The sequence below is a fragment of the Triturus cristatus genome, chromosome 1_2 (genome assembly GCF_964204655.1).
Source record: "Triturus cristatus chromosome 1_2, aTriCri1.1, whole genome shotgun sequence".
In the NCBI taxonomy this organism is placed as follows: domain Eukaryota; kingdom Metazoa; phylum Chordata; class Amphibia; order Caudata; family Salamandridae; genus Triturus; species Triturus cristatus.
Genome location: NC_140580.1, coordinates 509,126,548 through 509,143,629, shown reverse-complemented (window position 1 = coordinate 509,143,629; position 17,082 = coordinate 509,126,548). Strand labels below are relative to the sequence as shown.

At 41.9% G+C, this 17,082-nt stretch overlaps 1 protein-coding gene across 2 annotated transcripts in view; it reads left to right on the top strand.

The window, feature by feature from the left end:
• Positions 1-17,082, top strand: part of DOCK1 (dedicator of cytokinesis 1) — a 1,163,810-nt gene that overhangs the window by 955,264 nt on the left and 191,464 nt on the right. For both annotated transcript variants that reach the window (XM_085606236.1, XM_085606235.1), the window contains exon 40: positions 474-578. In XM_085606236.1, coding sequence (XP_085462362.1) covers positions 474-578 — 105 coding nt within the window. The remainder of the gene's footprint in view (positions 1-473; positions 579-17,082) is intronic.

The window sequence follows — 17,082 nt, the reverse complement described above, 5'->3', positions numbered from 1 at the left end:
TTAACCAATTTAAGCCATCTCTATTAAAACCTAGCTTCATTTAATTTTCCCTTCATGCATGAATGCTTTGTTTCCCATTATAATAAATAATACATGTTGATAACTGTCCCAGAATATATGCATGTTTATGTAGATTTGTATGGCTCACTATTATACAGCACAATCATGCTGTGTGGTGACGTTACATGTCAAATATTTAAACTCTATATACATAACGTTTTAAAGTGATTTTTCCCCAAATCATGCGATTTACATTTAATCAGGAGTTATGACTAGAAGCCAGGTTCCAAGTTGGCAGCTTAGTCACTAAACCACATCTTCTATAATGCTATGTATACCATTGAGCAAATATGAATCAACATTACAAGCTGTGGGGCAAAAACAAAAGTTTGATGGGATATAACGTGGCAGTGTAAATTGTGAACATAATGAAACTTGAATTAACTAAATAAGTGTTTCTTCTGTTTTTTCAGAAAAAACAAGCACAGTTTTATGAAAGTATTGTGAAAGTGATCAGACCTAAACCAGACTACTTTGCTGTTGGCTATTTTGGTCAAGGATTTCCTACTTTCCTCAGGGTATGTATTTTGCTTATTTGAATAATGTCGAAATGTTTGTAGCGTGTGTTTTAATTGGAGTTATCAATAGTAAAGCACTGAAATCATGAATGTTACGAAACATTAAATGTAAAACATATGTTGTGTAGTGAATATATTTTAGTGAAAAGGATTGTAGAATTTGGATGAATTTGAAATTTCCCTTTTTAACTTATATAGGATTCTTTGCTCTCCTCTAAAGAATAAACAGCTGAATGGAATTACACCAAATCTAGAACTTTACTCAAAAAAGTGCCATTGATTTGTTTTGCGTAAATATGTTTAGTAGTGTTTGCAAAGTTAGCATTACAAAAAATGTTTAAGCTAGACTTGAAAGGGGTAAAAAGTTAGAGCTCTCTGGAACTTTAGTTTGTGCGTGGCTCCGCACACCATGGGTCAGCACATCATTCAAAAATATATCAGTTCTGTGGAGAGTCATTGCACTGTGGGTCTGCAAACACAAAGCAGGGCCCTAAGGGGGTAGATATAGCTTCTCTGACCCCTTGGCTGAAGTGGTGGGGGGGCAGTGGGCCCCCTTACTTTAAAATAAATAAATAACATTATTTGTGACATTTGTAATCTTTTCCATCTAGGTTGAAGTCATGAGCACTGCATTTTGTGTGGAAGCTATGGTTTGCATGGCTGTTGTGTGAATTATTGATTGCAAACCAAGACAACGTTATGGTTACGTTTTATTTCCATAGGAAATAGCAGTTTTCCGATTTTCTATAACTTTATGGGTGCTAAACAAATCTGCATGAAATGTAGGCATCGCTAAATGTGTCCACCTAAATTGTGTAATTTCTTGTCAATTGGTCAAAGGATGTCAAAATTATTTGAGGTGAATTAAATGTAGCATTTTTCAACTTAGCATGCCTGCAGTAAATCTCAGGTGGAGTATTACTGCACTATTATCAGCTTGATCTTTGAGAACAGGAAATACACTAGGGAAGTAATATTTTTTTATTACTGATTGCCCTGTATTTTCCCCGCATTTAGGTCCCTTTTCATCATGCAAATTCTACCAGAATTTTCTAATGAAAACATGTGGGAGTGTGCTGTTCCAGCAATGATGTAAATCCGATTCTGCCAGTAACCTTCTTCACTAGCTGAATCGGGATTTCTCGATTCTCAGTATGAGTACCTAACAAGTATGTTAAACTACAAACTAACATATGGTAGTATCTCTCTTCCACCTATGACATTGAAAATGCTCATGAAAATTATGGCAGCTCCTCACACACATTCAGCCTTTGCCTGTCAGTAGTACTCAGTGTGAATCCTAGGCAGTAGTGAGCAGTAGAAATAGGAACACCTTGTAGGTGAGCTCAGGGCAAATATCAGTGTTATTTGTTGGATTGTTAAATCACTTTTGGTATATATAGCACCTTAGGAAATAGTCTAAAACTTGCATCAGCGGTAGAACATCCACAATGCTTGTAAAACGTCATCTGGCTTTTACAGTTTTACAGATTGCCAGTGTTTGATTCTTGCTGCTTCCAAATTGTGTTAGGATGGAAGGGAATGCTTTGTACTGTCAACAAAATGAGCCAAGCATTTAATCCTCTGAACTTTGAAAGTGTGCAACAAAACAAGTTTTCTTTTGTCTCTGCTATGCCCGCTGTAATGTGCAGTCATTTCCATGTATTTATCATAATGTTCAGTCTGCTCTATTTTGTTCACTAATGCAATAATTGTGGAAACAATTTTTAGAGATATTAATCACATCAAAACGCTGCAGTACGCCAAAGGCAAGCCTTTGCAAGTTTCTCATGACAATGTTATGGTTACGGTTAGCTTGTTTTTGACTCCGGGTGTCTAACAAATCAACATTTAATTAACAGATATGTTTGTCGTGGTTAATTTTCCCCTGCAGCTTCTCCTATCCTAGACTCTTAAATTATATACATAACCTTGACAATATATGTTACAATTTACCCAATGGTTCACCAGTGTCACCAGCACCACCCTATGTATAGCCTGACTTTTCAACATGCCTAACCCGAATGTATTCCTTTCAAATTGGGGAATCCCATTTTTGCAATGGTGGAGCTTCATCCAGCTCTGTTGATGGAAACGCTTGATCTTGTGGTCCATTCACCAAAGGGCCATAATGTCACTAGGGTAATCACTGTGCACCATTTGAGGCAGGGCGGCATGACCAAGCGAGGTGGAACTGGGTGGAAGAAAAAAACAATGACCTAACGCTCAGGAAGAAATCTCTCTGTATGTTCTGGCCACTGATTATCTGTTTCTGAAAAAAACTTCACCTTTGCAGGCAAAGAGATCCCCACCAGGCAGCTGGAGGAGTTTCCTCTAAGTTAGGGGAGGCCAGAGCTGCAGCTGACATTGCAGGCTAGTTGGCCGCCTACCCACCATTAAATGAACTCCTTAGTCTGTACAATGCAGTTACTGCTTATTTAATGTGTATACTGATAACTTTCCATTTCCAGTACTGCTGTATGTTCCAGGTTGGTGTAGTCCTTGATAAATACCTATCCAGGTTTCTAGTGACTTTTCCCTTCAGTCAAAGGTTCCTCTTTCTCTCAAGCTGCTGGCATTGGGAGAAGCCCACTTTACTCTTCAGTCTTTAGTTGATACCTCAAGAGTGGACTGCCACTGATGAGCAGCTCAGTGCATTGAATGATTTGTGTAAGCTGTAATGATAACCCGCCTGGTGAGCAACAGGATCTGGAGTATTGTTCCTTCTTTCTAAGAGTTTAAATGAAAATTCCCTTCCTGACATCCTCCCCAGACATCTCCTGTAACTAGACTACAGGAGCTAGTAGCTATCTGGCGACAATTTATCCCAAAGGAAAGCCCCACAATTTCATTTTTCTGTGATTTGTTACTTGAATACCAAGTGGGGCTGTGTGCAACCTCCCAAACCACAGCAGCTAGTAGATCCTGCTAGCAACAGTTACATGAACATTCCCAGAACTTGTTCTCACTGGAGGTGGATTTTACCTTCTGTGTGTGAATTCTACACTTCCTCTTATTCCAGGGTCTTTCGTGCTTCTCGTCAGTATTAATTTCTGTTATTTCTGTTATGATCGATTTGATGGTCTCTTCTCCCTCAAACTTCCTTTATAATTCCAAGTTTTAATTGACTCTTAGACTGACTTCCCTGACTCGTGAGAAGTTGAGATTTATTTTTAAAACTAGCTTCCCCCATAATAATAACTTCTTGTTGTGGCTTTGAGTGCAGAGCACATGTCAACAAAGAAAGCTCAAAGATCAAGAATATGGGGCTCTTTGGACGATTCCTCTGTCACTTGCCTACAAAGCCGTTCTGTGCTGAAATGTCTATTTTTATTCAGCTGTTTGGATTTTTACTCTCCATTGTAACATAATTTACAGGAAAACTGATGGCCTCTTCTATTTTCATATAACAGACTGCAATATTAGTGTTTCAAAGCAACACGTGAATTGAATTGAATTGAATTTCCATCCTTTTATCCTCCATCTCACTCTTCCTTAGCCATTTTCAACATTTTTGCATTTAATTCCTCATCACCACTTGTAACACCATAGGGCTATTGACTTACCTCTTTTTACAGGAGAGTCAGCCCTGTGTACATCCTGTAATGCTATAGGAAACTTTGTGGCTCCTATTCATTTTGGAAGAGCTTGACTGTGTTATTTTCTGAGTAGTTTGTTGGGCGTTGTGTGCTTTTCTGTGGCCTCCTGTCTTTGTCGTCCATAAGGGAAGGGGATTTTCCTCCAATGCGAAATCAGCGTGAGTGCTATTCTGTGTGACAGTGTATCTGCTTCATAGTGGGAGATAGACAGTCCTGGTTAGCACAGTTGTACTGTCTGCCATTGTCTGTGCATTCTCCTTTCTCTGCACAGCTCTTCTAGCTGTCCCACTGTTGTCCATTGAGCAAGTCTAAAGGTCTTACATAGATGTGAGATAACATCTCGGCGTGTAACACTCCCAATTTCAGCTGGAGTCTCCTGATTTTTTAAACCTTGAATAGCATTATTTCATCTTTTAGGCAAGCATTTGAATCTTTGCAATGGACACTGGATGATATATTTAACAAAATTATATTGTCTTTATACGTGGACTCTCTCGTGTCGAGATCTTTTATCCTCTGTAAATCTATTTTTATGGGCGATTGAGTGATAGCTCAATCAGTCAAACGTTCATCAGTCGGGTTCGTTTGAATCCAATGTTTAGCCTTTTTTCCTCCTATAGGCTGGCAACATAAGTGAACACTAACTTTTATTGCTTACAGCACTGTGAAAAAAAAATATTTGCTGTTTGCTTAAATCACTTCTGTTCTATATCTGACCTTTAAACAGAGTCTGTGGAAGGTGAGCAAGCATGAGACGCCCGAGGGTGGCTGTCACTCGCCGAAGGTGGGCAAGTTGAGATGTAAAATAGCTGTCCCATTAGCTAGACAGCCAGTAGGTTGATGAATCTGGCACATCCATACCTCCTCAAATTCTGCAGAACTTTTTAATTCAAGTGCATTTGGTGTTGCTTGTGGCCCTGCAGCCAATAAATGCATGTGAAGATCTGGGTTAGGTGGTTTGTGATTTTATTAAATTTAGTACACTGAAGTCTTCTACTGTGACAAATCATCAAAAAATGACGACTAAGCATAGTATACATAAATCATTTTGTTTTTAAAAAGTCCCTAACGGATGTAATTAGAGCTGTGTGTCTAGACGCAATAGATATCTGATAAATCCAACAGCATATTGGATAAGCGCTTTGAATTCATATTTGTGGGAAACATATGTGACCTTTATTAAGTTGCACTCTTCCTCTTGCAACAATTGTCTATAGTGCAGCCAATGCAGTGCACCTGGGCCCAAGGGCCTGAGTTGCCATCTGCACAGGGGCGTCTCCTCCATGAAGGCGGAGGAGAGTAGCCCCACTTCCCTCAGAGCAGAAAAAATAATATTATCATAACTTAGTTATTATCATTTTATTTTTTGTAGGTTCGAGGCTGGTTTAGGGCAAGGCGGGGCTGGAGGCACAGGAGTAGGAGTGGTTTGCATACTCCAAGTACTCATAACGGTTTGGCCAGCCGTCTTGGGCCGGCCAAACAGTCATGCGCATGCTGCATGTTCCCCACCAGGCTGTAATGAACTGCGTGGTGAGGATCATGCCCAGCCTCCTACATCCCCTCTGAGCATCGAACCATGGCACTCAGACGGAGCCTGCTTGCTTCCTGGTTCTGGCCCTTTAGAGATGACGAGGGACGACAGAGGAAGCCGCGAAGAGTCAAGTGTTTTTTTGTTTTATTTTATATCCCCCCACCCCTCCACTATTGTTCCCTCCCAGCCGCTACTGCATATGCACCCCAATTATGGCTCCATGTCAGCAGGGGGTGATGGTGCGTTTCCTTTGCCTGCATTAGGCCCCCTGACATCCGTACTATGCCGCTGCTGGCAGCATTTTGACCCTGGTGCATGCATCTCTGTGGAGATTGATCATGCTAGGATTGCAAGAGCAGCAGCAAGCTGCCTTGAATTTACAACAGGAGTTTGCACGCTCTGGGCTCTGAGCCAGCCATGACATTTACATTCAGGGTTTGTTCTCAAAGTACAGCATACAATTTTCCAGTTGAGGCACTGAGCTATCTGTATATTAAAAAGTGTATAATGCAAAGTAAGAAACGAAAGAGTTTTCCAGCATTATTAATATTGTGCTGTTTTTTTCCCTTCACAACTGAATAATTTCTTGTTACTGGAGCAATCTCTATATTTTCTTTCATAAGTCATTTATCAAGGGTCAGTTTGTGGTATGCATTAGCAATGGAAGATGCCAAGTCCTATTGACTGTTTAATTCTTTAGTGACATCAAGATTTGTGTCAATTTTTTTTCCATAATTTAAAAGGTACCTACCCTGTAAGGATTATTATAATTATGTCAGACTTTCTAAATATTGTGTGCGCAAATGTGTGATGTCATCATGTTTTTAATCCGCATTCTCGATAAGCAAATTAAATTCGCATTAGTGGAAAATGTCCTCTGTGCGCCTACAGTTTCATTTTTTTATGTACTGTCCTTCAGTACTGGGCCCAGTCTCGTATATACATTTCTGGTTTAATCATCTGATTCCATATCGTATTGTGTCTAGCTTTTCACCTAATTTGTAGTATTTAATGTGAAGTAAAGCTCTAAACAAAATGTCCCACTCCCTCCGGAATCGCTTTTTCTTCATTAAAGCAGCCGAAGTCTGGTTTAATTTTATTTTAAGTAAATATTTTATGTTGTTGAAGTGAACTTCAGAAAGCCACATGGCAGCATGCAAACGATACGGAACAGATCCTATCTAGCAAATCCCACACAAAGCAGCAAGCTACCACCAAAGAAACGAACAAAAACAATGTAGCTAATACAAAGAGCAGTCAGTCACCCACAAACATGCAAAGAAGTAATTAAACCACAAATGGCATCAGGAACACAGATGGCAGCACACTGAAGCAAACCAAGCCACAATGACTTTTATAGGAGAAAAATACACCAGGGCAATTAATTTTCTCGTTTAAAAAATAAAAAAGTAGTTTTCATGTTTATTCTTTGTTGATTGTGTGTGTGCGATTTACAAGACGAAACATGAACCTACAGAAAAATCTAGCAGGCGTGCTCTCTCAAATGAAACTCACGTCACCGCGAGAGTTCACCAGAGTCACATGTATCGTATTTATATAAGGAGTTTTTTTTGAAGTTTGAAAATCAGTATGACGAAGTCGCATTGATGCAACTAGCTCAATGGCCATTTGCAAAGTCACTGATGAGCGTTCCCCATTAGCAGAGAATTTGCATATGTTGACTGCAGATGTCTCCAACTTCAGCCTCGGCTTGCTTGCGAATTTCTGGAACGAAGAAAGCAGTACAACGTCTAGCAGGTGATGACAGGTTAGCTATTTATAATTTGAAAATGGCAGTATTGATCTTAGCTTGACACAGAAGAACTGTAAGCACCTCTCCGTTTGCTGAATTGCAGTGTCTACCCGGGTAAGCCTCCAATCGAAAAACCTTAATTATTGTTTCACTCATCACTACAAAGAAATCAGAGATTATTTATTCAAGCGTGATCTCAAAATATCTTTTTTATTTATTGGAACAGTAATCTGCCGTTCTAGCCAGTGGGGCCTTAACATAAATATTGATTTAACTTCAAAAGATAAAAACCTAATTTCATTCACTATATACGTTTTAGTATTTATAAAATGAAGATTATTGTATTGTTCCAGTTAAAGAGAATTAATGAGGTACTGATGATTCGGATAGGAAGATATGATATCGCCGGCACAACTTCTTAAGGAGTCAGCTGCTAGCCTACAATGGAAAGGGAAAAAACAGTAGGTGGGAGATTAGGGATAGGATGACTCGTAATTCCTACCTTGATATTTTCTATCGAATAGCTCGTACACCAGCTAGCTCTTTTTCCGGAGGGATACATTGCAGGCTCTACCGACTCTACTCTGTGGAAAAAATTGAGATTGTGCCATCAGAAAGAGTTGGTAGAGTCGGAGCGCGATATAGAGCTCCTTAGAACAATGTGCAGTCATTCATGTTCCATTTTAACTTGCAAGCTTTACTGGGAGAATTCTGGTGTCTTCTGGAAGTCTCCCTGAGAGGAAGATCAGGAATTACATTGCACAATAAGTGAAAGTGAGTCTAGAGATTGTGGGATATTTTGAATCAGGACTACCTGGAAATGGCATTCTACTTCTTATTTTAAAAACCCATGACTAGCCCACTAGCACTCAAATGTCTTGACGAAGAGGGTTGCTTTACTTAAGGCAACAATAACTGACTGAGAAAGGGATAAAAGGACAATTCTGTATACCTACTTTTATCTGAATCTGTGTCCTCGAGAAGCTATTTCCTTGAACTGCTGGTGCCTGTTTCATGCCATGGTACACAGGAATAATTCATCAACTCTGCTAGGGAGAAGTGGCTGCTCATTAGAGGAATCTGCTTCTGGATAGCCTGAGGTCAAAAAGACTTGAGAATGTTCGGGGTCAGATGTGGTAGTTAATAGCTGGGCTACTGGAGAGCTCATGCCAGTTAAACTACAAACAAAAACTTCAAGAGAACTGTGACCAGAGCAAAAAGAATTGGTTTCAAAAACTTTTCAAAAGATCATATTTTTTTAATGGAATATTTGCCTCAACCGTGGGTTGGCTCCTTTCCCTCCTGGATTGTGCAACTCATCTTATTTATGCTTTATAAAGAAGAAATATGTTTAAGAGCTCATTCCCACCTATATGATGGATAGACATCCATAGAAATCCTTTCCTTGGTTTTCACGGGGAGCGGGAGGCAAGATGGCCCGCGGTCGGGTTGTGCTGAACGGTCGCAGCTGACCTCTCTCCCATCAGCAACGAGATGAGCACCGAGATGAGCTGATCGCTATGATATGAACCCCCGATGGCTTTTGTATGGAGGTGGTATGCAGGCTTAATCATTCATCCACCGGTGCGCCCTACCACTACAGCCATTAAACATAGGTTGCTGTCGGAGCTGCTCTGGCTAAAGGAAAGTTTTGGGAAGTTTATGAGTACTTTTGGTTACAGGAGAGCACAGCACATACAGCCGCCCAGAATGCCCCCGCGTCCTGTTAAAAGCGATAAAGCGAAAGAAAGGGAGAAGGCAAAGGAGCAATCTGAGGCTGGTAAAAATGCCCCAAATGCTCTAAATGAGGAGTTAGTACCAGTTACGAAGAACCTAGGGGTGATACGGAAGACGGCGGCTCCGCAGCTGAAGAAAAAGATCGAGTCGCGGGGAAAAAATAATGCAACCATAGGTACTGATTCAGGCAGCCCTACTGAGGTAAGGAGTAAGCTGCCGGCAAAACCTGCGGAAAAGACGGACAGAATTGATAAACACAAATCCAGGGAAACCCCCCTCAGGCAGCCTACCTTGTCGGAGGTATACACCGCTCGCTCCGTGGCACCAGGCGATCGGGCACAAAGTAAACTCAGCAGAAGCATCGGCGGCTCTCCCAGCGATGTTGGAGACATCCTCGAGGACGCTGGGGGTGCGTCGAACGTGGACGCCCTCGGTGCTAGGCAACAGCTACAGTATTCTGACAGCACTTCTGGGATTCAGGATGTAACGCGGTTCCAGGCAGAGAGGGACTCGGCCTCAGCAATGGGCTTTGTCTCAGAACGCGCTGAGGGGGGGACAGGCTGTGTCAGAAAACGCAACTCCAGATGAGAGGGGGAATGTGGATGCGGACATGATGGGCGCAATTATGGTGCTCGAAGCGGAGTTGCTTGCTTCCAAGAACCCCTTGCCTACATGGGGAAGCTCGGTTAGTCTGGCAAATAAAGGGATACGACCCGGTGGGGGCTGCAGAGACTATGAGACGATGGAAAAAGGTGAGGTGGGTTCGGTGGAAGGAGAGCGATTCTTTTCTTTGAATGAAGACTCGGATTCAGCGCAGCCTAGTGAGGAGATCTCAGAAGAGGAGGAGGAAGACGCTGAAGAGGTCTCATTCTCAGGTTCTAGCTCCTCAGGGGGGAATATAGGCACAGGTAAAGACACCACCCTGAGGAAGAGACTGCTAAAACCAAGTAGTCAGCCAGCCGGCTCACCGGGGGGTACAGAGAAGGGTTTATTATGGGACTATTCAGTAACTTCCCAGATATACCAGGAAGAGGACGTTGCTGGGGCGCAAAAACAGAATGCTCCTTTTGAGATCTTGTTCAATATGCTGAAACAGATGCAAGCAGAGGCTAGAGCAGTGAGCCGGAAAACAAGGCAGGATGCTAAAAAAATACAATCTTCGCTGAGGAAGACTAATATACTATATGATGAATTGGTGGGCAGAGTGACGGAGGTGGAAGAGCGCACGAGCAAGCTTGAAGATGACCTTGGCAACTGGCAGACCTTTTAAGTCGACTCAAGAAAAGTTTTCAGAAGACTTTCAGTGGAAAATGGAGGATTTTGGAAACCGCCAAAGGCGTAACAATGTCAGAATTTTGGGGGTGGCTGAGGGGCTGGAAGGACAGGACATTAGGCGCTATGTGATTAATTTACTTAAAGGGGCGTTTCCGGAGTCTCAGTGGCAGTGGGACAGGGAGGTCCAGAGAGCGCACAGGTTCCCTTTTACCCTGAAAAAGGTGCATGGGGTAGAAGGTGGAGGGAATGCAGCCTTTCCGAGAGCTATCTTAGTTTATCTAGGAAATTTTCTCTTAAGGCAAGAAATCATCGAGAAAGCTAGACCTGATAGTAAGAGATCATTTGAGGGCACCACCTTCTTTGCCAGGCCGGACTTTTGCCATGTGACGGTTGAGAGAAGGTGGAGGCTGAGGCAGATGATCTTACAATTTCAGGCTCTAGGTTCAGAGGCCTATCTATTGTTTCCTGCCAAGCTAAAAGTAATTACCAAAGGAAGAGTTAGGATTTTTCTTTCAGAGATTAAAGCCCAGCAGTTTATGGAAGATTTGAAAAAGCAGAATGTGTAAAGGGGAATGTTGTTTTTTTGTAGAGGCTTGCCCAGATTCAGGGGGTACTAGTATTAGTGTAGGATGGGAGAGGGGAGCGACTGATGCAACCCTAAACCGGCCACATATAGGTCATTCTGACCTATTTGCCTGTACAGGGGGGGGGGGGACTGCAGGGGTGGGAAGGGTGTGGGTGGGGGTGGGGTTCTTTAATACGGTTAACATTTTTGGTTTTGATGGTTTGACATTGCACATTTTTACTTGGGGTGAGCTATGGTACAGACAATACAGACAGTATAGACCGTATCCAAGGAGCGTAGGAGGTTATATTTATATGCTATCTACTATTTGGCTGATTATGAGTTGGAATTTCTCTGATGCCCTTTAATGCCTTGCAAGATTGTTTCAATTAATGTATGTGGCCTCAATGATTCTAGTAAGAGAGCGAAGGTAGCAGGTTTGTTGAGGTCTCTACAATTGGATCTGGTTTGCCTCCAAGAGACCCACATTGAAGTAACGCAGGTATATCTTCTGAAACAGCTGGGATTCGATGTACTAGCAGCTAGTAAACAAGGGACTAGAACTAGGGGGGTAGCAATTTTAGGGAGAAATAGTGATGTAGTGGTACGTAGGGAAAAGGAGGATCAATGGGGTAGGTGGGTCATTGTAGAATTATGTTTTAAAGGGGCACGATTTACACTGGTTACAATATATGGATCTACTGATGATGATCCTGATGTTTGGCAGTTTATGGAACTGGCTCAGTGGCCGGAACCTATTATATGTTGCGGGGATTTCAATATCCACGACCCAAAAAGTTCTTTTGTAGAACCAGGGGGAAGGTACGTAGGGAGAAAGAGGAAGACATACAGAGCTCTTGCTGGTATGGTTCAACATAATTCCCTTGGGGATCCATGGGCGAAGTTACATCCCTTCTTGGATGGAAGCACTTTCTTCTCCGCCCCACATAAAATCCTGGTAAGGCTGGATTATTTTTTAATTTCTAATTCTCTAATCCCTCACTGAAAGATAGAAAAACAACCCAGAATTATTTCAGACCATAGTCCACTCGTGTTAACATTAAATATGACTCAGGTACATGTTAGGAAAACGCAGTGGACTTTCGAGCGTATTTTATTAAAGGATGTGGCTTATCAGAAACATATGGAACGTTGGATAAAATTCTTTTGGGAAGTTAATAGAGGTACAGCTTCCCCTGGCGCGGTCTGGGATTGTTTTAAAGCTGGCGTTAGGGGGGAGACTATGAGTTATGTATCGGCGAGACGGAAAAGGGAAAGAAGGAAATTAGAAGATATTAGGCTTAGGTTACTCGCAGTAGAAGAAAATCTAGCTATAGCTATAATGCAGGATCTCCCACTCGAGCCCTATATACTTAGTATAGTTGCCCTTAAAGGAGATGCTACAGAGGGTTTTACCACGAAAGCTGCTGAGAAGTATTTAACAAATAAACAGGATACCTATGAGTTAAGTGAGAGAGTTGGCCATATCCTCGCTGTGCGAACCAGGCAGCGCACAGCCGCCGCTGATATCAAGGAGATTCAGGATGTGCAGGGTAATCCGGTTATAGATCCTGATCTTATAAGGGAAGTTTTTAGGAATTTTTACGCTGAGCTATATTCTTTGGGTGAGGTAAGGGGCTTAATAGAGATAGATAGGTATCTTAGTGATATTTTGGCACCTTCCTTGCCGCCAGATGATAGAGAGATGCTGGATGCTCCTTTCCATTTGGATGAATTTAGGGGGGCCCTGGGGAGGCTGCCCTCTGGAAAAGCAGCTGGGCCAGACCAAATCCGGGTAGAATTTTATAAATTGTTTCAAAATGTTTTGCTGATTGATATGTTTGATATTATGCTACACACGCAACGGGATGGTTCACCTCCGGAGTCTTGGGGGGGGACAGATATTATAGTTATTGCAAAAAAAGGGAAGCCCCCGACGCTCCCCGGTTCATACAGACCTATTACCCTTATGAATTCGGATGTCAAAATGTATTCGAAAATGTTGGCAAAAGGCTTACAGGGAATATAGAGCAGCTTGTAAGCCCATTACAACATGGCTTTATACCGGGTAAGGGTAACCACTCAGCATGTTAGAATGGTTGTTACGATGTTTGATGCAGCAGGGACCCTGGGCGACCCTATCGCGGCGCTGTTTTTAGATGCCGAAAAGGCCTTTGATAGGGTCGCCTGGGAATACCTTTGGGCAGTCTTGAGGTGGAGTGTCATAGGGGAAGGTTTTATAACAGCTATCCAAGCCCTATATAAAGGCCCAACAGCTAAGATCAGAGTGAATAGAGGGCACTCAGATGCAGTTAAAATCCTAAGGGGGACGAGACAGGGATGCCCATCATCCCCACTGTTATTTGCGTTATATCTTGAGCCCCTAATACGAAGATTAGAAAGAAATATTGGGATTCCCCCAATGGCTCTGAATGGTCGTATAGGTAAAACTTTGGCCTACGCCGACGATGTGGCTATACTGACCCCCGACCCGGATTTGGCTATCATGGAGGTTGAACGGGAAGCTAGTATATTTGGGCAAATCTCGGGATATAGTTTAAATAAATCTAAGACCCAGATAGATAGGAATGAATATACCACTAGTACCGATCCCAGGGTGGTTATTTCAGCTATGTATCTGGGCATATTAATAGTAGCAAATCTGGATACTGTTGTGGAGGTTAATCTGACTCCTCTAGTGGCGAAAGTTAAAACAGATCTAGATAGAGTTAACAATCTGCATCTTTCCTTAGTAGGCTGCACCAATGTGGTTAAAATGACGATTTTACCAAAGTTCCTTTACTTATTTAGAGCAATCCCACTATTTTTTGAAGCCAAATGGTTTAACATACTGGAAGGTATTTTAAATAGGTTTATATGGGCTCATGGAAAAACGCGTAGAGCCTACAGATTTATGTCCTTACCTAGAGAAAGAGGGCGGTGGGGGGCTCCTAATTTTAGATATTATCTTGCGACTGCCCTTCAATATATGCAGGGTTTGATTGGAGGAGGGGGGATCCTGCAGAAAATCACCTCGATGTCTACAGATGTATATGCAATTGTGTTAGGACAGGAGGCAGAAAACTGTTTCTTATATCACATTGATCTTGGGTACTTCAGAAGGAAATCGTTCAAGACTCTCGCTGCGGCTCTGAAAATATGGAATGCTTTTTTGAAAAAGACGGGACTTGGCAGATTTAAGATACATTAAATTGTATAAGAATACGTCTTTTCCTCCAGAAATATTTTCAGATGCAGTAATGGCCGCATGGGAGCAAAAAGGAATCAAGCAGATTGGGGATATAAGAGATTCTGAGGGAGTAGTACAGTTTGGCGATCTGGTTAATAGATATAATATAGGCAGAAGGGACTTTTTTAAGTATCTATAGGTTAGGAGCTTTTTGGGTAATAAACAGGGGGGTTTAGCAGGGTACAAGTCCAATGATTTCCTGGAGAGCATAACCATCGGTGGCATACATACGATTAGGTCAGCGTATGCGCTATTAGTAAAAAGTAAACCGGACGACTTGGACAAACATAGGAATAAGTGGGTGGAGAAACTAGGGGGAGAACTTGAGGATTTTCAGGATTCGTTGGACTTGGGTCGTTCTATCTTATGCTCGGCTCCTCTGCAATCCCAGCATTATAAGACCTTATACTCACTTTACCATACGCCAGCTAGGATCGCTAAATGGGGGGGTACTGCGGGGACAACCTGCCCTCGATGTAATTCATCGGACGCAGATATAGTTAATATGTTTGCTACCTGTCCTCAATTACATACCTTAATTAAAGATATAGAGTGCTTTCTGGATAGGGCATTAGGGATACAGATATTCCTAACTCCCTTATGGATCTTGCTGGGAATAGGACCCAATGGAAATAATTATAACTCACAGAAGGAGTTCATGTTCATGATAACAGCTGTCTACAGATTAACTTTAGCCAGGGCCTGGCTTGATAACACTCCCCCGCTCATGCAAATATGGTTGGCGAATTTAATTGCTGCATTCAATTTGGAGAAACCTATATATGCAAGGAAGGGTAGATTAGGGAGAGCTCGGGGTGTAAGAGTATGGGAGCCATTAGCTCGGTGGAGGGATGGGATAGGGTAGCACTAAAGGAAGTGATTTTGAATTTTGAGATTTGATTTTGATTATGATTTTGACTATGTAACATGATTTACTGTATGTACTATATCTTGTATAAAATGTTCTATGGAGTTAACAAATATCTGAATGTACGAAATGTGCGTAATGAAAAGTATAATAAAAAATATATATAAAAAAAAAAAATCCTTTCCTTGGCAAGTCCCCTCTCCTTTACACTGGTATACTAATAGTTTCCCTATTATTGGTAGCAAAGTGCTCTTTATAACCTCAAGTAGTTTTATCATAAAGTGTTGATGTGATGTATGTCAGTCAAAAATGTCTATTCAGACCAAGGTCTTTAAAACATCAAACATTATACACAATATATATCAAACATGCATGTAAAAGAAATAAAACCAATTAAAAGCTCATATCCATCAACATTTCTGCAGCTTGTCTTCAAAGTAAAATTCCATACTTGTTTATTATATGCCCTAAATATATTTTCCATGCCAGCAACAACCACATACAATATATCTAAATGTGAAGTAATTTTTATTCCGACCACATGTGCATTTACTATTGTTACCTTGGATTGTTTTCCATACTTATGAGCACTGGAGAAAGCGAGTTAGTCCAATTCCAAACTTTAGCACTGCTTATTGTAAGACTACTTTGGGTAAAACATCTTTATATTGATTCACTTCTCTGTTCAACCAAGAACCCCTCAAAACTGAGTTGAAACTTTGCGGCTCAAATACCTCACATCATTTTCTGTGGCACGTGTTTTGGTTAGTAATCAAAGCTCAGATTTAGATATCAACAAAAGTAGGTTTACATTCACCGTTTCTATTGACAGACTTCTTCATATATCATTTAATATCTTCCAGACTTCTTGTGTCCATTTTAGTTAACAGTTGTATAATTTCATTTTGACAGAGCTTTGAAATTGTTTGGCTTGCTCTATTTCCTGTCCGAACCCAGAATTTTGTTATAGCTGCACAGGCCAAGTAGCTCCAAGCTGTTAAATCTGCTTCAATTCTTATGGAACAATTCTATTTATTGGGTTTCACCACAGACATAACACAACGTTTTGCCTACAGCCAGCGGCTGACAGCGAGCACAACAGAAAAGCAGTAGTACACAATTGTATACCCACAACCCGGAGGCCGGCAGCAATACAGGGACCATTTATCAATGAAGAAAGCAAAAATTAGACCCTTCTCCTCCGCATCAGAGTCAAATAGCTACTCATCGTTCTACAGTTGTGTCCCTTACGGACCCCTGCTAGTATATTTTGTAGCATCTCAGCGTCTCGTGGGGAAGCAGGCATAAGATCTGCAGATATTTGGTAGGTCAGTTCCCGAAATTCCATGGAGAGAATTCGGGTGAAGGGGCCCAAAGCTCAGGGTATGATGCTGTTCCGCCTCCCGTGAGAGATATTCGCTCCATTGCTAGGATATACCAGAGCTTATGTAAGTATGGTCCGGTACGCAATCAGAGTGCGAGGATCACTTGTCGTGCAGCATTTAATGCTAAGGCCATCTGGCAACCCAGTAGCGAACACAATGGGAAAGTCAGAGGTATTGACAGCCCAATTAAAGTATACGCTGGGAAGCGGGGGAGCGTGATGCCTAACCCTAAGTCAATGTCATCTATGACCTGTTGCAAAAACAACAGTTGATGGACAGAATGCAGAACAATGTCATACATTCACCCCAGTACAGAGATCTGGGCCTAAATCCATCGTTTTTTGCTCACCATGCCATTCCAGTTTGAACCCAGCCATATGCAAATCAGTCTTGACCCTGTGCCTCATGGGTACAGTCCAGCCCGAACTGCCAAGCCAGGTCCTCCCTGGACTGGAAACAAGCATCCTAGGACCGGTTTCGGGGTTTCGCCCCTCTTCAACCAGGCTAGCTTGATTCCAGTGGCATGGAGAGCACGGGACCC